This window comes from Electrophorus electricus, chromosome 15, assembly GCF_013358815.1.
Source record: "Electrophorus electricus isolate fEleEle1 chromosome 15, fEleEle1.pri, whole genome shotgun sequence".
Taxonomy (NCBI): domain Eukaryota; kingdom Metazoa; phylum Chordata; class Actinopteri; order Gymnotiformes; family Gymnotidae; genus Electrophorus; species Electrophorus electricus.
This window is the reverse complement of record NC_049549.1, coordinates 2,956,962-2,981,567: the sequence shown is the minus strand read 5'-3', so window position 1 is coordinate 2,981,567 and position 24,606 is coordinate 2,956,962. Positions and strand designations below refer to the sequence as shown.

At 44.4% G+C, this 24,606-nt stretch overlaps 1 protein-coding gene across 3 annotated transcripts in view; it reads left to right on the top strand.

The window, feature by feature from the left end:
• The window catches only part of cadm2b (cell adhesion molecule 2b), a 118,718-nt gene that overhangs the window by 64,611 nt on the left and 29,501 nt on the right, over window positions 1–24,606 (top strand). For all 3 annotated transcript variants that reach the window (XM_027011998.2, XM_027011996.2, XM_027011997.2), the window contains exon 2: window positions 15,016–15,042. In XM_027011998.2, the coding sequence (XP_026867799.2) occupies window positions 15,016–15,042 (27 nt within the window). The remainder of the gene's footprint in view (window positions 1–15,015; window positions 15,043–24,606) is intronic.

Genomic DNA, 24,606 nt, shown 5'->3' with positions numbered 1-24,606 from the left:
GGATATTCAGATAGAATCTGTTCAACATTTACACCTTAGATTCACCTCCTTATTGACATGTGGGGTCACAGACGAGCTCTTGGAGTGCTCAGGTCCTGAAGCAGGTCGGCTTTGCAGAGTAAATGCTCCACTCTGTCCAACTCGGATCACATTCGAATGAAACACCCGTGTTGACCAGTGGTTAAACTTCCACATGGTCTCAGGTGTAAGATTACAGTCTAAATCTTATATTTAAGAATTGTGTAAATGTTGCCTGGTCTTAATATACTGTGTGTGTCATGTTTACAGGGTTTTAATTGAATTACTGGTATAAGTGGGTTTGTCTCAGGGTGTTATCTCAAGCAATCTGACCTCTGACCCTGCTACTCCGTGTCACAGTCATTTATTACAAATCTAGCCTCGCTAGATCCAGGCTTTTATTACATTTTAAATATAATACCAGTCATTCAGCTTATGTTGAATTACCGTTCAGTGTAATGCATCCAAATGCTTGCATGTCCTGTAGTGAATTATTCATTCCATATTCATTTATGATTAATGGAGAATCTTTTCAAGTCCCTTTTAAACAGTTCTCGCTGGGTATAACCTGCCCAACATCATTGGCCTCCCCCCTCATGGTCCAGGCTCCCTAACTCGGTGGAAAGTGTTTGTGCGCGGGGTAATCCCACTGAGTCAGTGCTGGAAAAGGGAGACTTTACCACGGCAGTGTTCCCTCATGCTGCTGTTCCCAGCGACAGACAGCACCGACTCAAGTCCTGTGACTAGCAACCCGTGTGTGAAGTAAAAACCCAACGCAATGCCTGTAGGAATGTTGCTCTAGTGGGAATGTTTCTCAGGTGTGACCCCCTAAATTCTGGTGGTCTGCACCACTCATGTGCATGCTCCATTGGACAGTATCGGGTTTCACTGCTCATGGTCTCTTCCAGGTCCCTCTCGAGCTCTGAGCGATCATTTGATTTGGTTGGGCAGGTTGGCGCTGGACTGGAGTCTTACGGAAATGATTCTGGGCGTATTTTGGGAAAACCATGGTGCTTAATATCACCTGACAGACAACTCCACCTGAGCAGAGAAAGAAATGACCTGGTCTGTCATACCTTCAGTATGTTTCTCTCTCTCTCTCTCTCTCTCTCTCCCTCTCTCTCTCTCTCTCTCTCTCTCTCTCTCTCTCTCTCTCTCTCTCTCTATCTATCTATCTATCTATTTCTCTCTCTCTCCCTCTCTCTCTCTTTTTCTCTCTCTCTCTCTCTCTCCTTCTGCAGATTTCCAATACTTCTTTGCAACACTTTCCCAGAATCCAGATTGATTTTCAATGTAATTGCTCAAATAAAACTTTTTTTTAAAATATCATTTTAATTAAAGAAGATTTTGTTATAGAACATGGATGATTTGGATATATTCACTGAATCTGTTTCATTTTCATATTTACTGCTTTAACGTTCTTTAAACCATGCACAGTAATTAGGTTGTACACCAATTAGCTTGTGTGCTGTTGCACTGTATATTACTGAGAACACTGTATACCACCGAGTGACTGTGTTGTGGTACTTTATTCATACACAGAGCAGTCCTCTGGAGAGGTGATTAAATCTGGACCATCAAATAAACGGAAGGGAGGAATAAATCAATGAAATAAGAGAGCGTGGTCTGGGAGGACACCACGAGCTTCTGGGTCTCTGTCTGCATGGATCATGAGCAAATCTAATGATTGTTATTCTCTTCAGACAGCTCCAAATTACACGTTGTACAGCGAGCTTTGAGGAGTCTGAAAGAGACACTGGTTTTAAGGGAAAATATGTTTGGCAGGATAAAAAAAAACAGAGCCAAAGTTGCTGATCTGATCTTAGTGGTTGAGTGGCATTATGACCAGTTAAGAAACACATTTCCTTCATTTCTACTCGACAGAACACATGATCGAATCAAGGGAATTTAGCCGGCTGTGAACACTATGCCCACAGAGACCTATTAGTTTGACTGATTATAAACAAACCTCGCTTCTTCTTTCCATCTCGCCGAATAACTAAATATTGTACCCATAATATCAACCGCACTTGTAAAGCAAGTCTGTAAGCTGTAGTCTGTTCTCATATTAACTTTGAAGAGACATGGTCAATACAATCAGCAAAATGAGAGGTGACATTTGAAATGTTTTCAGAAATGATTTAAAACTAGTTATTTCACCAAGAGGGTGTATGTGAGCCATGGATCTATCCAAGGTGATTTAAACCCTGAGATTATAGACCAACAGACAGAAGTACTTAGTGGTGAAATATTTGGCTTTAATGTGACTTCTAGATGGGCCTGTTAACCTACTAGCTTCATTTGATAACAATCACAGGGGCTGGTACACTGGATATACACTGATGTCTCTGGGATAGAAATGTCCCTAAATTACAGCAAGTCGTTACAACCATTTCAGCAAATCAAACGTGGGGCAAAATAACGAAGCTTTGGTCTGGAGAGCAAACTCAAGGGCCGATAATACAGCAGCAGAGAGGAGAAGACTAGAGCCCTCCTGGAGCTCTCCTGGACTTCTCCTGGAGTTCTCCTGGACTTCTCCATTATGTCTCTGTGTGGTAAAAACATGGGCAATGCTCTAATGATGACAGGCATTAGGTGATTTACCAATTAGTGAAGAGTTCTCGAGAGTTTTTGGCAGGTCATTGCAGACAGAGTCCATTAGTTCCAGCTAAAATGGTGGCATAGTTTCTACCTTACTCTGATTTGTTTTTCTGACCTTAGAAAAGGCACATAAATAAAGACATGTCTTACATCCACATGACTTATTTTATCCCCAAATAATTTCATCGTAAATCCTTGCAATGCCCTCATGTGTTCTCCAACACCAACGGCCTCCGTACACTCAAAGCACTCAGGTGGTATTCTGTGCCTTGTACAGCTTTTCTGCGTTAATTACATCCCCAGTAGGATGCAGTTATAGTGTGGGGTTGATATCATGTTGTCTCCACCCTGGGATTTGCCCCTGAAGAGCCCCCGTGGTGCATCTGCGCTAAAGGCTAGTGCTTTGCTCCACCGTATCCTCAGTGACAGATGAGCTGTTTGTTCTTGGCTGAGCATATCTGTTCAAATCTGGGCAAAAGGCGTCAGATTACCTGTGATGGATGGAGCAGGCCTGGTACCACTATCACTGCCGAGACGTCACGCGGCCCTGCTGTAATACACTCAATCTAAAGGTGTGTGCTTTACAAGACAGAAACGCATCACCCCACAGGGAGGGAACTTGGCTGGGAGCCGCTCCGCTTGTTTGCTCTGGAGCAGAAGTCGACACAGTAAATGTCTTAAATATATTTTGCGTCTCGGGTATGTATGCTTGTGCCATATGTTACGTTTCTAATTAAGCAGAGAAACCTAAAGGGAAGGAACGGGAAATTGCAGCATAATTAGTTTTTTTGTTTTGTTCTTGTTTATTAGATTAAAGGGTGGCATCTTTGCAGTGTTTCCCACCAATAAAAGGCATTTCTGTTTGTTATTTTGAGAATGGAGCAGTATTCTGTGGTGCTGTGTTATAACTACAGAAGGAAGCTGTGTAAACAGTCCACAAATGTCGGCCTAATAAAAGTTCATTTGAAGCAGATGCAAATTACACAGCTAGAGAGGGAGAGAGAGGGAGAGGGAGAGAGAGGGAAAGAGAGAGAGAGAGAGATAAATAGGCTAAGTAATCTTTACAGACATCTCATTTGAGGGGCATCAAAATGTCACTGGCATCAGCTGTTGGAGGACCAACCCAGCTGCTTTTCAGTGGTCCAGATCCATGGCATTTGAACTCTCTCCATCTCTGAGTGGGTGATAGAGTTTGGACCTCCTGCCTCGCTGGTTCATCGTTATCATACATATTCTCAGCCTGGAAGCAGGAGGCAGAGTCCATGTACACTTAAATTCAGCATCTCAGCAGTTCCTGGTCGTGCTCAGTCAGAGTCTGGCCTAAACATGCCCCTCGTGCCTGGCTGGGCAGAACTAATAGGCTGGCAGCCAGAGTCTGGTGTGCGTGTGCAGAAATGAGACGGGTGAATGTGACCGGCTGGGCTTGGCCTCACCACATACTGACAGGTGAACTGAAGAGTCTCTCAGCAGCTAACAAAGACCCTGTGGTTTGGCTTGGGATTTGTGCTTTTGCATCGCTGTGTTTTACCTTTCACGTTCTGTCGTTTCATATGTAACTGTAATCATGGCTGCAAAGAATATTGTGTGTGCAACAGAATGCCACAAACGTGTGCTGCTCATTCTGATGGGTACTGCAGTCAGGAATCATGTGATTCACTGAACTTAAAATAATGCTATTCAAAATATCATAATAACTACTCATAATAAAATAATAATTAGTCATATGCATGTTTCACCCACGTATTAATATGCATAATCACAATATGCAGCAATATAATCGCAATATAATATTTCTGTCTGTGCACGGCCCCATCCCGGCGGTGGGCGCAGTCTTCTTCAAAAGCAGAGTCATATGACACCATTAGTCCACCTCCCTCTACAGCGATCACACAAATGTATCAGGACGGCCACATGCCTCCCCTCTCCATCCCTGATCATAACGCGTAATGGCGGAGCACAGGTGCTGTAGAGGTCCCTGGCCCCGTCAGACAGGTGGCTTCGAAGAGACGGACAGCCTGCAGCTCCAGTAATGAGAGCACTGCCAACTGGACTCCCATCTGCTGGCATGCTAAGTGCCTGGAGCCATTAAAAAGCATCCTCCTCATCCTCCTCTCCGGCGCGGACGGAGGAACAAGGGCTCGGGGAGAAGCTCACGCTGGCAGGGGACTTGGTGAAGGCCATTCTGGGTGGAGCTCCACCAGCTCCTCAGAAAAAGGGACGTGGTCCAGAGCTGGTTTTGGTGCCTTCGTTAAAAGAAGTCTACACATTCCCACTCAGTGCCTGGCAAACACCTATTAATATTAAATAACACAGTAATGTTTAAGGAACAAAAAAAGGTGAGTTTTTTTTCTTTTATTTCTCAGTTGAGCCAGCAGCTTGTGTGGTGGGTGTTTATAAAATGCGATGCACATTTCTCAGGGAGAACAATGACTCTTTTCATTTTGGTTATGGACTGCACTGACCTGTGTAGGTAAAGTGTTGTGTTGCTGACGCGCTGTAATTTATGTGCGGGTGGCCCGAAGCAACCCGGTAGCAGGGCTTCCTGTGTCCCTGTTTGTATCGCTCAGTATGGGCCATATGGTTAGCCTTGCCATTGCTCGATAATTTATTGAAGGATTGTAATTGATGACTTCAACAGCAGAGCTCTCTGGAAGAAGGCCGGGCATGAAACAGCAATGCAGTAGTCTGATCCAAACAGCCGTGGAAATGCTCAAAACTGACACCCACCTGAAACAGTCTTCTCCTTTCTAAGCGCTTTTTATGTTCTAAACCCATCAAGCTGGTCATATAAGATGCTGGTCACACAAATAAAATAAAAAAACTCCCCAAATTAGGGTTGTGTAAAGAAAGTAGTTCATGCTTGTTTGGATTACAGATCTGCTGTTTGTAGCTAGTGAGCTGGTGTGCACTGAGAGTGAATTACTAAACTGGAAATTGAATTATTGGGAATCACCCTGACAACGTGGGCATGAGGGTGGTATGTGGGGGTGAGTAGGACGTGCAGTTGCCTTGGATTTCCAGAGCCTAGTTAAGATATGGCTGTGTGTGTGGACTCTTGGGCTGGGGGTGTGAGAGGTCCTGAGTCTCTGCGTGCGATGACAGATAGACGCTGCAGACGCTGGACGATATTTCTCATCTTGGCCCTTCATTTGTAATAATAAGACCTCATGCTTCATTCATTTTAATAGATTTTTAAAATGGCACGCATTCCAACTTTGAGTATCAGTGTTTCCACTTCCTGTCTTGCTTTTAAAGTAGGGTCTTTATCGTTTAATTCATGCACGGCCAGACCAGCTCCTTAAGGCTCCTACAACGTTCAGCTCCCAGTGAGTCCTGAGGGAGACTGGACAGTAAAACTGGGAAGCCTGAGCACACCTGTTTGACTTGGACATTATTTGGGGTAACACAGGCAGGCCGGCCTGAACTGCCTGTCTGCTGCACAGATAATGGCCACTTGCCAAGGAACATGTGCAGTACTGCTCCGTGTTCTAGTGTGGAATCGATCCACAAGTGTGATGTGTAAAACAGGAATTATTTGTCTAGGGTCTGTAATTAACACGTATAAGTGTGTATAGGCTTGATTTTGCGGTGGTCTGACAGCAGCACATTCAGCAGCTGTCTAGCTCATCCCTACAGGGCTGGTCACTCGCTCTGTGCTTCTCTTACTCAAAATAACTCTCACAGAAAGAAAGCAGAAAAGATGCTCTTGGCTCTAACCCAGCTCATTTATGCCCCTCTCCCCATTGCTCTCTCTCCTCTCTCTCTGAGGGATGTGTCCTGAAAGGCTGGGCATGTGTTTGGGGTCAGCAGAGTATGCCAGGAGAACACGTCAGATGTGTTTGTGCATGGTGGCATGGCACACCTAAACATCTGCTCACGTTCCCCTTAGAGGATGGCAGGTTGCCAAACAAACGTGCCTGAGAAAGTATCACTCTTACAGTCATACCACTGTCTCTCTTTACATTTACATGTTTCTCTACATTCATACCACTGTCTCTCTTTACATTTACAAATGTGTCTCTCTACAGTCATACCATTGTCTCTCTTTGCATTTACACATTTCTCTACATTCATACCACTGTCTCTCTTTACATTTACATGTTTCTCTACATTCATACCACTGTCTCTCTTTACATTTACAAATGTCTCTACATTCATACCACTCTCTTTACATTTACAAATGTGTCTCTACATTCATACCACAGTCTCTCTTTACATTTACAAATGTGTCTCTCTACATTCATACCACTGTCTCTCTTTATATTTACAAATGTGTCTCTCTACATTCATACCACTGTCTCTCTTTACATTTACAAATGTGTCTCTACATTCATACCACTGTCTCTCTTTATATTTACACGTTTCTCTACATTCATACCACTGTCTCTCTTTACATTTACAAATGTGTCTCTCTACATTCATACCACTGTCTCTCTTTACATTTACAAATGTGTCTCTCTACATTCATACCAGTCTCTCTTTACATTTACAAATGTGTCTCTCTACAGTCATACCACTGTCTATCTTTACATTTACATGTTTCTCTACATTCATACCACTGTCTCTCTTTACATTTACATGTTTCTCTACAGTCATACCACTGTCTCTCTTTACATTTACAAATGTGTCTCTACATTCATACCACTGTCTCTCTTTACATTTACATGTTTCTCTACATTCATACCACTGTCTCTCTTTACATTTACATCTTTCTCTACATTCATACCACTGTCTCTCTTTACATTTACAAATGTGTCTCACTACATTCATACCACTGTCTCTCTTTACATTTACATGTCTCATTACATTCATACCACTGTCTCTCTTTATATTTACACGTCTCACTACATTCATACCAGTTTATTATACCACCATGAGTCTTTATTCCCCACTGAGGATCATGGCCATTAAAAACCAAAAGATTACACAATTAAACGTGTGCATTAATGTGCATGCCCACTGTCAGAAGACTGTAAAGTATTTGTCTCAATAAAGGTATGTGAAGTTGTTTTTCTTATTTACTGCCGTGTGTATGTTTATCACAAAGGTTACAGCTAATGGCTTGGGACCACACATCCGTGCACCATCTGGTGATGTAGTTCTGTGCTGCCTGCTGTCTGTGGGCAGGCAGAGGCAGAACACACACATCATTTAATGGTGATGTATCTCTTGGTCTTTGGAGTGTGGCGCGTCGCGCCGCGTCTCTCGTGAGTCCACTGGCTGTTCCGCTTAACCAGATGCAACAAGTTCCTACACGGATCTCACAGCTGACATGTTTGTTTTTGAAACATTTCAAATATACAGATATGAATATGATAGTAGTATATAGCCATAATACCATTTACAGAATATTATGGTACACAGAATAATGGCAGTGCATTAGGGAAACAGTGCCTGAATTGTGACTGATGGAGTGTTTTATGATTAAACATGGTTTACATTGAGCAAATGAGTCAATGAGTATTCAGACTTGTGCCCACACTAGAATTACACCTCCAATGGTCAAATCCATCATGCTCTAATTTTCCTGGGTGTTTTAGTTAGTTATTCTATTTATCCCTCTTATTTTAGTTTTTGAGTAATAATCACATACTTCTCTGCCTCTCTGTTTAGTGTTCAGTGATTGGCTGTCTTCCTGCTGTGTTCTACAAAACTACCCACTCATTACATTCCAGTCCTACAGGCCTTTCCCTTTTAATGGTGGTGGATCTAAATTCACATACGTGTTATCCGTTGGATAACAAAACATTCAACTCATAGTTTTCTCTGGTGAATGGTCTCATTAAAGAATCGAGTCTGTGTGTGTGTGTGTGTGTGTGTGTGTGTGTGTGTGTGTTATGAGTATGTATGTGTGCTGTTACTGGTACCGTTACGTAAGGCCCCTGTGCTGTTCTTCGCTCTGAGTAGTACGGCCTTCCTGTTACGGGAAACCGTCTGATATTCGAGCTCCCAAACGTGTCCAGTGGGAGATGCCTTTAAACTCAACCTTTCTCCTTCACCAGAATTTTAAATAACTACATGCAATTCTCTCAAAGGACTATTGTGATTAGGTTTCACTGCAGGTTCCAAAAACAACCACACTGTGAGATTAAAATGATTTGTATTGTATTTTAAATTGAAATTCCATTTTCCTTTATAAGGGTTATTAATTTTACCCTTATATTTATGTTTTATAGCAAAAAAGTAAATTCAAGACATGATAAAATTTGTATAGCCTATTCCTGAGAAAGGTAACGAATGCGTGAATATAAGTAACAGATGAGTCAGAGTACTTATCTGTGTTAACATCTAGAAAACTAGATGGAACAACGCTTAACATTGTTTGTGTGCATCTGCAGGTCATAAAATAGTGTGTGTGTGAGAGTGTGTGTGAGAGAGTGTGTGTGTGTGTGTGAGTGTGTGTGTGATTGTGTTTTTGAGTGTGAGTGTGAGTGTGAGTGTGTGTGTCTACACATGAGTTTCAGATTCATGTGTCACACTCTGATTGCACTATAAGCCTGAATCTCTGAACGGTTACGTTGCAGGTTACCCCCCCCCCCCCCCCCCCCTCTCTCTAAGTGTCACCACGGTGTCATTAAGGCTGGGGCAGTAAAAGCAGAATCCAGATCCCATGCTGGCTTGTACACTCTGGAGCTGCTGACCATGGAGGAGAGGTGACCTGCGCTTCTTTGAAGCATGCGTTTGCTGTCAGCGATCGCCGATCTCATCTCCAGAGCAGGCGGTGTATCGTAGCGGTGCAGCAGTGATGCTAAACTCCTGCAAGCCAGAAAGGTCACAGCCTACATGGATGGAAAACCATTTAGGGCACAGGCTTCTAGAAGGTCATGGTGACATGAGACGACTTGACCCAGGGGACCAGATGGGATGGCACTGCCTCAGGGGGGCACTGTGTCCCCTCTGTCTGAGGCGCACAGTCTCGTTAGCTACAGCTTCTCACATGCACTGAATGTCCTTTGATTAACCTGGGAATTAAAGCCCCTCTGCAGTGTTCATTTATCAGGTAAAGTCACACCCTGACCAAACAAACCTCACGTGTAACATGTCGTAAAGCAACCATCTACGTCAGTCTACACTTGAACAGCCTATGTCAGTCTACACTCAGACAGTCTACATCAGTCTACACTTAAACAGTCTGTCTGTCTACACTTAGTCTACACTTAGTCTACGCCAGTCTGTCAGTCTAAACTTAATCAGTCTACGTCAGTCTACACTACAGTAGTGTTTTCTTTAAAGTCCAGTTCTTAATATATGTAGGTCTCATTACTTTTGTTGATGTCTAATGGCTTTCATGGTCTCACTAAGACAGAAATGAGTCCGAGACCATTTAAATTATGTCAGCGTTTTTGTTTAGCCATATCTAGGTGTGTTTGATGAAGATCAATTATATTTAATTGTCACTGAGGTATCAGTGTGGATATCATTAACTCTGTAGCCACATCCATATTCAATCCTTCACAGGTAGCCTAACGTTTTTAATTAAGTCGACTGTCATGTGCATGTACACAACTCGATGGGGAGCAATGGAATGCCCCTTTTCCCTAATTTACTTTGCTCAGAATGCCACTGAGTTGTTTTGGTCCCGGTGCGTATGCAGACAGGCAGATGCCGATGTCATCCGTGCTGTAGACAGACGTCGGGGGTGAGCGGGATGTACCTCGCTGACGGGTCATCTATCCTCCAGGGAGATGCAGGCTTCATCACCATTACCATTCTCTCTCTCTCTCTCTCTCTCTCTCTCTCTCTCTCTCTCTCTCTCCCTCCCTCCCCTTTCTCTCTCTCTCTCTCTCTCTCTCTCTCTCTCTATCTCTCCCTCCCCTCTCTCTCTCTCTCTCTCCCTCCCTCCTCTCTCTCCCTCCCCTCCCTCTCTCTCTCCCTCCCCTCCCTCTCTCCCTCCTCTCTCTCCCTCCCCTCCCTCTCTCTCTCCCTCCCCTCCCTCTCTTTCCCTCCCCTCTCTCCCTCCCTCCCCCCTCTGTCTCTCTCTCCTTCCCTCCCCTCTCTCTCTCTCTCTCTCTCTCTCTCTCTCTCTCTCTCTCTCTCTCTCTCTCTCTCTCTCTATATATATATATATATATATATATATATATATATATATATGCATGCATGCGAGATGCCACAAACTTGCATGCAAAGGGCCGAGGAGCTTAATGTTAAAGTCATTTTCCCAGTCCCCTCCTTGTGCTGACGAACGCGTTGTCTAGGCAACGGAGGTTTAGTTGGCTGGCTAGGGGACGTTAATGGCTCACCTGATGAACGCTCTGTCCTGTAGACGCTCTGTCCTGTAGACGCTCTGTGCTGTAGACGCTCTGTCCTGTAGACGCTCTGTCCTGTAGACGCTCTGTCGTGTGGAGTCAAGCTCACCTGATGATCGGTATTCTGATTTGAATCCCAGCACCACCAAGGGGGAAGGTCTGCAAGACAGAATTGAAGTTGTGTTCTGTTCTTTGGATAGGAAAGATGCAGGGGTGCAAATGTTCCAACCATGTACACGCAAGCGTATCTTATGAGTGTAATATGACTTCTACCAATTATAACCAGTTGTACCCAACAGTTATTACCATAATTTGTTGCAAAGAAGACAATAGGTGGAAATCGAGGTGTTTGTTCTGCTGCTCTACGGACCTTGAGTGCATATTTATAAACTAGTGATTGTAGATTAATGGTTGTAGATTAGGTTAGATTGTAGATTAATAATAACACATTAAAGAGATTCCTCTAGTCCTTTTGGTACTCCAGTCAGCTATATTCACTACTCTGGGAAAGTGAATTCTCCACACTGGGAATACTGGGAGACCTCGCATGTGTCGGGTCTGTTAGAAGGGCGTGTGAGCAGCTGGGATGCTTCGCCACGCTGGATGTTACTACCTTAAGAATCATGACAGGGGCTCAGCACCCAGCAAGTTATTTTATTTGACATTTATTTGAAATTTTCCTGCAGTCCAAAAAGTCATCCTCTATCTTTCTGTTCTTTGTTTGTGGAGACAGAAGACTAAATGAAATAAAATACAGTTTAACATTCTCCACTTTGTGTTTTCCTTTTTTCTTTTGTCTTTGATGATAGTTTTCTCTCTTGCCGTGTGCTTTAGGGTAATTTCTTTGGAATACTGTGTCATTTTCTCCTATGGAGGTCCTGAAAACCAAACCAAACCGTGGACAATATGTCCACGTATTGTACAACGGAGTTGTTGTTCTTCCAAGGTGCTTTAGTCATATTTGCTCTCAGATGTGGCTGGTTTTCCCCCATCTTTTGTATTCAGCCCTTCATTTTTAACCTTACGTCTCTTCTTTAGTAAGTCAGTGAAGGGGAGTAGAAACAGAAACTATTAAGTGTCCCTTTAGGGGAGGCTGAAGTGTTTGTTTGGCTTTTCTCTCGCGTTTCATGCATTGTTTTAAGCTGTCGCTGTGGATGGCCTACGGCATTGCCCATTACAGACACCTCGGTCTTCATCAATAATCCAGAGGATATCAAATATTAACACAGAGGTGGTCACAGAGGCAGAAAGCAGCAGAGCAGTGACAGGGTACACCATCACCCCTCACAGCTGAGGACGGGGTGGATGCCAGACGGTTCTACCTCACACAGCTGTGGACAGGGAGGATGCAAGACAATTCAACCTCACACACACGGAGTAGACGCAAGACTACCAAGGTGCAGCATTTTGAGGTTCTGGTCAGACCAGAAGAACGGAAGAAATGGAAGGAAGTCATGTTTCGTTGGCTTTGCCATGTATGGATCAGACTGCCTGTGAAGAAACCTTCCCCGTTTTTCACCTGATGATACTGGAGATGTCTTACGGGCGTCAGGGACTGTTCCTCTAAAGAAATACGTAAACGCAGAGGAATAACCTCAACAGAGGTTGTGTAACGGCAAAGGAAACGCCCGCGTTCCCACACAAGAATATCCGAAAATAGAAGCGTTTCAGCTTATCCGAGTATAGCACTTTCTCAGTGAGCCATTTCCCAGACTCTGGAATTTTCTACAGCAGATTGCAGAAACAGCTTTTGGAATCTTCTCAAGGGATGTGTTTAGAGTACTGTGATGTTGCAAGCTGTTTTCCAGAACAGAGAAGTTGATGGCACATCCATGACTCTGTGTCACCAGCTTCACCTCTGCAATGACCGATAGTTTAGAGCCACAGCGCAGGGTGCCGTCATAAACAGGAAGTGAATGGAATTATGAGGATTATTGTACAATCGGTAATGTACAGATTAATAAAATAATAAGATTAATAAGATATTGCTCTGTTCATAAAATTCAGTAAATACAGTTCACCAAAAGTCTCTGCCAGGCAGACAGAGCACAAAGGTGTGTACACACACACACACACACATGCACACAGTTTGTGGTCAGAATATGATGAGTTGCTCTCTGACAAGGGGTCAGTTGAAGCCAAAGCGCCCCGAGGGTCGAGCTGTTTGGCCCCGTGGACAGAGCAGCTGCCCGGTTGAGCTCAGTGGAGGGAGATCGCCAGGCTGTCTTGTTCTCCTGCAGCGGAGGACAAACCCTTCCTCGTGGATGCTTAGACTAATCACTACAGGGGACTGCTCTCTCTCACATACAGGCACATATCTGAAACAGGGGAGGAAGAGAAAGAATGTGAGTGGGAGTGAGAGAGAGAGAGAGAGAGAGAGAGAGAGAGAGAGAGAAAGGGAGAGTAAGAATGAAGTAGAGACAGAAGAAAGAGAGAATGAGAGATGGAGAGAGAGACAATGAGAGATAGAGAGAGGGGGAGGAGGGGAGAAAGAGAGAGGGGGAAAGATAGAGAGAGTGGAGAGATAGAGAGAGACAGGGGGAGAAAGAGAGAGGGGGAAGATAGAGGGGGAGAAAGAAAGAGAGAGGGAGAGAGAGGAGGGGGAGAAAGAGGGGGAAAGATAGAGAGAGACTGGAGAGAGAGAGAGGGGGGAGAAAGAGAGGGGGAAGATAGAGGGGGGAGAAGGAGAGAGAGGGGGAAAGATACAGAGAGAGAGAGAGAGAGAGAGAGATGGTGGCTCCTTCAGTAGATTAGCCGACTTGCCATTCTCCTCATTGTCGTGCTTTCATAAGGACAGCCAGGAATGGAGGCCATCCGTTAAAGTCTTGAGCAGACAATGGAACCCTTCCGGAGGAAGAATGTGTATGTTGTTTTGATTACTGTTAAAATGACAGAGGTGGGAGATGTGAAGTGTAGTCTGTGTTTACACTAATGTTCCTGCAGACATTAGAATTGGCCTTGGAAACAGATAATGCAGCGCTACACTGGAGAGAAACTGCGTTACAGTGGGAGTCTTTTTTCTTACTGATTTTCTCCATGAACAATCCAGAATAGCCAGACTAATAGAAACAGTCTTAACACAGAACAAATCCAGTTCGATTACGAGTCTTTGCACTCCGGTGGGTGGTGAGAGCCCAGTGCCTTTACCCCCAGGAGTAGGCGAATAGTCCCAGCCCACAGCATGGACAGTCTCATCAAGGGGTTTGACTGTGTCAACACTATTAGGTTCCTACACCACACATGGATTTCGAGATTAATGACATTCATGTAAGGAATAGGAATGGCTTTGCTTGGGATTAACAAATGTCAAAAACAGCACGAAACCCCCTGTCCACCTGGAGCGAGGAACCCTGGATGGAGTAGTTCAGCTCCTGCACATCCCAACACTCCGTCTGCTTTGGTCTGAAGGTATTCAACCTTCTACACAAGCTTCTGTTCTTAAAACAAATCTCCATGTCTAGTGCAGAACTGATGACCCACTGTGTTATTCATATATCAGTATATCAAAACTCGCTGTGTCAACAAGGTATTATACAGTGCATGTATTAGTAATTACTCAAACTGTGCATAATACATGTCTCCTGTTTTAATCTGGTCTGTCATAAAAGTTTTTAAAAAGTTCCTCGTTACTCTGATAAAAGACATTAGTGCGCTTCCCTTTCGTCATATTGCTGTTCCACACAGAAACTTTGGAGGTGTCATTTCAGTCATTAGTCTCACCTCATCCTTTGATGTTCCATATTGACTCTGAGAGGTTGAACTTAATTATTCAGCAGGGTTTGCGGAGAGATCTATGCAGATGGCAGACACTGTAAAATATCTCCATTATGCTCCTCATCAAGCCAGAAATGCAAAACAGAAGGTCCACATAATGAAAGGACAAGACATATGCATTCACACACCAGCTCTCTCCAGACTGGGTGACGCAGAGCAGCCTGCATCAGGGGTACCACTCGGAAGCAACGTCTCTCCACAAGAGCATGTTCTACTCCTGGAACCTGCCTAACCTTTTCTCTCTCTCTCTCCCTCTCTCTCTCTCCCTCTCTCCCCCCCCTCTCTCCCTCTCTCCCCCCCCTCTCTCTCTCTCTCTCTCCCTCTCTCTCCCTCTCTCTCTCCCTCTCTCTCCCCCCCTCTCTCTCTCTCTCAGAGGCAGCAACGAAGAGCAAAGCAAAAGGTGAGTTGTCTTTCTTTTTCGCAGCTCTGTGATTCATGTTGAACACTGTTTTCAATAAACAGTAAACAGATGAATAAATAAATAAACTGCTCTCCAGTCAGACTCCATCACCTCCCCACAGAGCTAGCACAAGCAAGAAAAGCCAACCAGTGATCTTTAATAAGTTGAGCAGGGGATGGTTCCGTATAAACAAAATCTAACCCAACTAACTGGGTGATACAGCCATTGTGTGGACATTGTGGTCTGTTAATGATGGGATAGTGGGAATAGTTCAGATCATGTTGGCACATTTACAGGCTACACTTTATGTTCGCTGTCTAACAGGAGACAACAGCAGAAATTCAGAAAGTTTCTGTACAATCACATATGCATATATTCAGCTATTTGATTCCCTACTGCTTTCAGTAAACAGCACCTTGTGCTGAACTTGGGATGTGAAAGGGGTCATGTTGATCAGCAGACTGGAGTTACAGGTCAGAAAGTCATCAGCAGGTCATCTCCAGCAACAAAGACTTCCCGCGCTGTTCTGCACCACGTGGTGGCATGATCAATAAATCCTTGTTTTCAAAACTAAATAAAGAGAGCTATTAATAATTTGGTAAGATATCAAAACGCCGCATGGTCAATTCCAGAACTAGCATGTCTTTTATTTGCATTTTAAGGCCATTACCGCTTTCAGCTCAAGGTCAGAAGTCCTCTGATAGACTGACACGTGCCTCCATTTTCGGAGCTGGATTTAATCCACGAAAAAGAAATGTATCTCAGAACCTGTGCGTTCCTGGGCTCTGTCTTTCTTTGGCTCTCCCTCCCTCTCCCTCTCTCTTTCTCTCTCTTCATCCTCCTCCCTCTCTCCCTCCTTCTCTCTCCCTCTCTCTCCCTCCCTCTCTCTCTCCTTCTCTCTCCCTCTCTTCATCCTCCTCCCTCTCTCTCTCTCTCTCTCTCTCTCTCTCTCCCTCTCGCTCATTCACACTACCATAATCAGCCCGGACACTGAGTTCTAAACTACCGTGTCCTTCCTTTGATGTTGGAATACTGCCAGCATGGGCATCTCAGTATTTCCAGGCTGTAAACAATCAAACTTATAAATAACCTACAGGCAGGGAATGTTGGAATGTTGTCCATCCTCATTCATCACCATCCAATACGGTTCTATGGAAAATCCATATCTCAGGTAATGGAAAAAAATGCAGCCGCCACCACTGACTCAACGCGTGGATTTTTGCCCTTTTCCCAGAAGTCTGTGTTCTTGATTCAACACTAAGATAGACTTAAGCTCTCATGTTTGGTCCGATGAATTACAGTTATGTTCCACCCTGTTTGAAACACAGTGGACATATTACACATTTACTATTCCTAATAGTCCTGCAAAAAGCAGCATGTATCCTGCCATCTTTAACTCCCCTTAAAAAGATTTAAATAGCTTTTAGTGCTTGTCTAAACTGCACTTTTGGGAATTGTGTCTGGGTGTGTTTCCATGTTGTGGTGATGTATAAAGTGCTTTCAAAGTAGTAAGGTATTAACGATCAGAGGCATGTCACTCCAGTGCTGGTGCCCTGGCTCTTTAAGGTAAGAGAAACACACTCAGGGGATTTATGCTAACGGGTAAATTCATCCCCTCTTCCACCGACTCTCACCACCCATGGTAATAATTTAGCAGGGAGGAGTGTGTGGCTTTAAGCGCACTGTGTGTTTGTAAGATATGTGTGTGGGGGTGCTGTTTGTGTGGTGGGCGTGTGTGTATGAGTTTGTATGTGTGTGTGTGTGCTGACTGAGTGGTGGGTGTGTATGTGTGTGAGTTTGTGTGTGTGTGTGCTGATTGTGTGGTGGGCGTGTATGTGTATGCGTTTGTGTGTGAGTTTGAATGTGTGTATGTATGTGTGTGTGTATGTGTGTCATCAGTGTATGAGGATTTAGCTTCTAAAACGAGGCTGTTTATTCTGTAGTAAGCAGCACTCAATACTGAATCATATGTGTGACTTTTTGCTGCCGACCAGGGTATAGAAAGGCCAGCATATTTATCATATATCTGTTCATTTTTTAATTGACTGCAAAAATAAATGAATGAATAATTGTGCCTTTCTGTGGAAGGGAGAAGAATCAGCACACTGAAGATACAGAATAATAATTAATAAATCTGTTTTATATTGTTTAATAGTTACGCCAGTATGAATGTCATATAGAAGGGTGAATCATGTCTTATGAATGTTTAATGAAAGCCTGAGGTGGGTTCCTGGGTAAAATAAGATGACTTTTTGATGCGCTGTACTTGTGGGTGCTGTCAAGGCCAGGAGAAGGGGACGCATTTTTGACACATCATTAAGCTGGATTGATTTATTCAACAGTAGACATAAGATACAGTAATTGAGTCTCAACTCATATAATTACCTATGGATTTTTTCATATCTGCTCAAATTGAATTTCAAACGGCCATCACAAACTGGAAGACAGCCAGTAGAAAAGGCCGCACAATATTATACGTGAAATGTTGTTCTTGGAATTATGAGCTCATCATAGTTTCCTGCCATTGTGCCTGCATGATCTATCATGATTGTATATAAAATTCATCCACAGTAATATGAGATTATTAGAGACGCAATACTATGACCACTGACCACAGCAGTAGCCGTTACCTTAGAGACTTTTGATTGATCGAGCGATAGATGGATAGATGGATAGATGGATGGATGGATGGATAGATAGATATATAGATTGATTGACTGATTGATTGATTAGCAATTAGCAGACTGAAATAACCACGGGACTAAGCCAGAGCATCCTTGCACAGACAAGGTTGGCCAGCCCTTCTGTACCTGCCTCAGGTGTGCTGGGAGCTGGAACAGGACTACAGGGCCACCAGCTGAAGGTCACGGAGGATCTGCCTCCAGATTCCTGCCCTAAATGTGCACCATTGCCAACAAAAATAGGAAGCCCACAGGCTAATGTTTTAAAACCAATGCCATGTTGTTTCAAGGACCGAAGGTTAAATATTTTAATAGGCCTCATTTATCTTCACAGTGGCATATTATAGCATTGATATAATATTGATCACTTATAAAATCATTCTATGGTGTGAAGTAATTTGTGGAATTGACACAACACTGAGATGTCTAAAGAAAATCTCTCCCAACGGCTACATTTCCATAGTCACAATGTCCAGCCCGGAGTTGACGGCAGAGGCTGACACTGCACCGGGGTTCTGGGGTTCCAGGGTTCCGGTTGGTGCCTACAGAATTCAGTTTAGGGCCAAACACTCAGAACCACTGTTTCTCTATACAGCAATATTAGTTCTTCTTTCTTGTTTTCTTTTATTTTAAAGCGTCACTGACAAGAGGCGGTACCTGCGATGGTTGTCCGATCACCTCACGCACAGCAGACAGATAGAAGACCAGAGATGAGGCAGCCATGTTCCAGCTAATAACACACCCCTCTGAAAAGGTTCAGAGCTAAACGTATTTTGCCGAAGCTCTTTTGCTATTAATTGCGCCTTTTCTCTCGTCCTCCGACAGTAATTCACATCAAACTTTGCTGATATGAACTGGGAAAGAATAAGTGTCGCTGTGAATTGTTCAAATTTCATCCCTCATAACTGAGCCGCTGGTGAGACCGAGAAGGAGAGAAGACAGAATTTTAATTAAAAATCCTGCAACGCGTGCAGACTGGAGCCGTTTTGTTGAGAGAGCTGATTTCCGATTGCTGGGTCTAGATGGCCTTTCTGATTACGGTGGAAACGTGCAATTGTCTGTGTATGTGATCTGAAAAGCTGCACCTCTACCCGTCCACAGGGAGGCGCCAGTTACTGTCGCCCTGCTCCGGGGACTAAGCTGCACTGTAAGGGAAGCCGCCAGCCCTAATTAAATATAACACGTCCTTACCCACGCTGTAAGACCTACTCCCCAAACATGTTGGCAAATAGGCCACACATAGCCAGCCAATTAATTAAAAAGTGTCATGTTGCTGCATTTGCAGTGATTAATAATTAGGTTGTCAACTTTGCGCTGTGGTCGGTCGGATATGCTTCTTCCTGTGCTTCTCCTTCTCCCTACCACTAGTAAACTCTTACAAGGCATCGAGTTTCTCTTAGAGTGCTACAATGCATTGATATTGAGCAATTTTCCCTAGAACACATTCTTCTGAAGTGTTGGCTGGTTGCCCATTCTAAACTGTGCCAATAACCAGTGAAGCTCTGATCACAGTTCTGAGTGAGAGTTGTGTCTGTGTCCAAACGTAAGAAATTTGTTTTTTGTTAACGACGTTTTACAGCATAAATGACTAGCAGATTGTGAGTGTACCATTTGTCATCGTGTTTCTGGACAAACCAGGAACGAGTTGGATTGCCTTTTCCTGGAAATAAGTCATGACACTCCACATCGTGCGCGTGTGTGTGTGTGTCTGTGAGCCTGTGAGCGTGTGTGTGCGTGTGTGTGTGTGTGTGTGTGTGTGTATGCGTGCATGTGTGCATACAGGCGCATTAATACCAAAATGAAACCTTGCATGAAAGATAATTCATCTTCTCTCTCATTACCCCAGCATGAGGGCACTTCACAAATACTGAACTTTAATTTTCCTGCTGACAGATATACCAATCATATAGAATTCAAAATAACATTACCTCTCACATTAGTTCCTATTTAATCTTCTGCTGGCTGGCTTGGGGCTAGAGAGGCAGCAGGAAGAGGGACCTGACCAGATGAGCACATCTCTCTCTTCTCCAGCGTCGCTTGTAAGTGGTTAGTGGGGAAAGCATCTGCCTCCAGTAGACATGTGTTCTCCAGTAGACATGTGTTCCTCAGTATACGTGTGTTCTCCAGTAGATGTGTGTTCTCCAGGCGTGTGATCACCACATCTGGGAGGACGTCTTACTGGATGGAGCGTGATGGAGCTATTTAAGGTCTGGCTGGGATCTGTGTTCCACAGATATTAAAATTCGCCCTCATTGAGAAGCTGTTGCCTTACCCTTAAAACATGAGATTGGCACTCTAAATCTCCAAGAACCCTGACTGTTCCTCAAGGCTTGGTCAAGAGTAAATTTGCCTCAACCTTGACACCCAGAGACATCATCCTTCACACACACACACACACACACACAATTCTAAATCTGTAAACCTTTATATAGTGGAATGAAAACTGTACATGCATCCAGAATGAAAGCAGGGCTGGGGTGTGTGAGTGTGTGTGTGTGTGTGTGTGTGTGTGTGTGTGTGTGTGTGTGTGTGTGTGTGTGTGTGTGTGTGTGTGTGTGTGTGTGTGTGTGTGTGTATGTGTATAGGTGGGTGGGTATGGGTGGGTGTGTGTGTGTGTATGAGTGTGTGTGTAGGTGGGTGTGTGTGTGGGTGTGTGTGTGTGTGTAGGTGTAGGGGTGATAGTGTGTAATGAATTGAGATGAGCCGTCTTCCTGCTGAGTACTTCGCAGTGTATTTGTTAGCGTTTTGTCTGCGTTCGTCCCCTACAGTTTATTCCGCCTTGGTTTGCTCCAGTGCCTTTTGGCCATTCATCAAGGCCTAGATTTCCATTATGTGGCCCAGTCAGCTGGGACAGGAAAAAAAGCTTCTCAGGCTGTGTGGCTCATTCGTCCTGCCGGGAGTCCTGCCTCAAGTCCCGCTTCTTCACCACAGACGCATTCAGGACACGCTGACTTTGTGACACCACGCCATAATACACTGCCCTCCATACGCACCAGGACTGTTGAGTCCAAACTGAGGTTTTTGCTCTGTGCTTAAAGTAAATTGAAAAGATGTTCACCATAGAGAGATAAAAGGGCTGAATCTTCGAGAAACATATTTGTGGGTAATTTCAGGCATACAGGGAGATGTTTTGTTGTTTTTGATATATAGCGTCTTTTGTGTTCGAACCATGAATGAGCATAATCACTGTATGTATCGGTAAATAGCACCTTAATACACTGCCTGAAAATAGAACAGAGCAATCCAAAAAGCATTTATGTACATGTTGTAGCATAAGCTTTTATCTTATAAAAATATTAAGAAAATACTGCATTTAGGATATTGCCTGAAATATATGGTACCCAAACTGCTGTTAGACCCATTATATAATTTTTCTGTGTCCATTTTACCCTGGTACAAGGCCCCTGCATGGACAGCAGTGCTGTGCCGATCCTCTGTTTAGGGTTCTGGAGCTTAAAGCCTGCAGACACATGGGGGATGGGGAGATGTTAGGCAAGGTCGCAGTACTGTCGGCCATGGTGAGCCTACTGACAATGTTGGTCAGAGAAAAAGATTCACCTGGCACAGACACACAGCCTCAGGACTAAGACTCCACGAGACAGGGTGAGACTCCACGAGACAGGGTGAGACTCCACGAGACAGGGTGAGGTTGTTGTGTTCTGATATGCTCTGGTATAGACTCCACATCTCTCATTCCTAACTGAGGAAGAGAATTTCCATGCGTTAGCCGAAACTATTGTCAGGCATTGGCAATACCAACTGCTACTGATCTTAGAGTGTAAAACCTGCCGTGCTCTACCCTCTGTAAACATTTAGATTGTCCCACCAGAAGAAACCATCTCCTCAGCTATCAGCAGAACCAAATGCCACACAGTATGCAATCAGATCAATATACAATATATCAATTCTGCCCTCCGCAGTTCGCTTCAGTAAGACGTAGGAACACAGACTATGTGAATGAAGCCATTTCTGAGTATTGGGGAAGCAGATCCCTGTATGTGGCCAAGGTTGTTTAACCAGCAAGTATCTTTTTCCCGCACGGGAGAGGTAGCGAGAGGACACTCTGAAACTGAGACTCGGTGTAATGCGGCCTTGGTCCCAACCTCCCACTCACCTCCCACTCACCAGTCTCCTACTCAGCCTGCAGGACTGTTTAAAGCTGACAGCTCAGATCATTGGCCTACCCCAAACACAGTCCTCCTGCCCCAGACTAATGAGGCAACCCTGATCCTGCACTGCGACTACAGTGCTTACGGGACCCTCAGCCTGGGTTACAAACCAAACTAGTGTCAACGTCAGGAGTGCAGAACAGTTGCACATGCTCATGTGACCAGGTGTGACCAGGTGATGGTGCTTTTAGACTCTCAGAGGCCTAACTCCCAGTTAACCCCACAGATGCCCCTCCCACAGTGATTTGCCCCTCCCACACCTGTGCTACTTACAGGAATGATGAGTTAATGCCATGTCCCTTTTCACATACAGAAGGAAGGCTGTGTTGACCACAATAATTTGCTGTGGTTATGTTGTTCTCATAGATAAATAGCCATGCTTACTCATTAGCTCAATGGTAACAGTAAAGTCACACTGAAGGCAAGCAAAAGAGAGAGAGAGACGAGAGGAACAGACAGATGGGAAGCGATGGAGGGAAAAAAGAAAGGGAGAGAGAGAGAGAGAGAAGGAGGAAGGAGAGACAGATGCAGCCAGAGTGCAATTAGAGGACATCTCAGCAGCAGAAGAACAAAAGTGGCGTAAGACAGAGCAGAATCCACTGAGGCTGAGTGATTAGGGTTGGCTTGGACGTCCCCGTTTCTCGTACAAACAATCACACACACACGCGCGCCCACACACACACACACACACACACACGCGCCCACACACACGCGCCCACACACACACACACACACACACACACACACACACACACACACACGCACACAGAATTGTTCTCAGAACGTAGACCGCCATTGGGATTATGTGTGAATTTGCCACCCAACTGCAGGAGCAGCAGTCAGTCCCAGACAAGTATGACTAGCTCTAATCAGGCCATGCTACCAATTACAGCTGATCTGGAGTCAGAGGAAGAGATGAGAGGAAGAAAATTGCCATCTGGTTCAGCTGAAACCCCCCACCTACACACACACACACACACACACACACACACACACTGTGGGGAAGTGTTCACCTCACTGGGCCCATCATGGTTTTCCGTTGTGTTTAACCAGTATAACTTTTCCTGTCTTTCTGAAATTTCCATTTAAAGAATTCTGCCACAGGCTTAAATGTGATTGGTTGGATGAAGTCCATTAAGGAAAGACATTCTGGTAGAAGACGAAGGCAGATTTCAGCCTCATGGTCTCGTATCGGGTATTCACTGGCTTCAGACGCTAGCCTGCATAACAGTGCTGGGTCTCGCTGTGACGGTTGCACAGTGACACTATATAATCTGCTTGGAAAGGTTCCTGCCCACTGGGTCTATAATATAGAACAGGAGAAGACTGTGTAGGAGTTATGAATGCGAAAATATGTTTGCATCTGTAAACAAGAATCCCTGCGATGTGGGACAGACAGCAACTGTAGTCAAGTCACCAGTCACATGGACATGCTGGGGGAAAGAGTCCTGTGGGAATTTGCCATGTGGCTTGCAGCTGGCGCTCTGTGAAGCTCTGTGGATATGATGGCAGGGAAAGCGGTGAGTTTGAATGAAAGAAACGCGATTACAAAGCAAAAGGTCTGGACCGCCATCAGTGAGCTCAAAAAGAATATTAAACCTCTGTGATGGAAGCTAGCAAGACACGAGCAAGCCAAAATGGGATACAAACTAATAAGATGTCAATGTAGCCGAGGTCAACGGTGAACCAAAAATGTGTGAGATGTCCAAAGTTTAAAAGCTGTTTTGCATTTTTTGTCAAACATGTTCAAGGTGAATGAGGTTTGAATACACTGAAGTGCATTGCTCTCGTGGACAGATTTGAAAGACCAAGAAATAACTTCAGTGAACTTCCAGCTCCTATGTGTTTGTAATACTGCAGACCATGACAGACAGCTCATCATTAATGTGAAACTGTGGGCTTCACGTTTGTCTGAGTTTACCCTGCTTTTGTGCGTTAGCGTGAACGCTCCACACACCAGACGCCGTGGGGTACAGCACACCAGCCTCTCACGGATGGCTCCAGCACTGCGTAAAGACTGATGACTCATCCATTATCTTTGCCTCTCACACACCACACCAGAGCGAGGACGTGCTCACATGCCAGCAAGGCCTGGATTCTTGGAGTATGTTGGTCTTGAGCGTGACGTGCTAACCACATTGATTACGCCACCACAGGGAATGGGTATAAAACTAATAGGGGTAGGGATGGGGCAATATTTACCACACATTTAGCACGCTAAACCACACTTTTACCACGCTAAAACCACACATTTACCACACATTTACCACACTAAACCATACATTTACCACACATTTACCACACTAAACCATACATTTACCACACATTTACCATGCTAAAACCACACATTTAGCACACTAAACCACACATTTACCGCACTTTTACCACACTAAACCATACATTTACCACACATTTACCATGCTAAAACCACACATTTAACATGCCAAAACACACATTTACCATGCTAAAACCACACGATTAACATGCCAAAACACACATTTAGCACGCTAAACTACACATTTACCTTGTTAAAATCACACATTTAACATGCCAAAACACACATTTAACACGCTAAATGTCACGGAACGTTCGCCTCACGCGAGTCACGGGGTTTGGCCTGCCACGTGACTTGGGAGGATATGTTTGTGGTTTGTACAGATGTGTCTGTCGATTGAGTCTGTGCGTCCTGCTCCACGCCCTTCGGCACTCAGGTC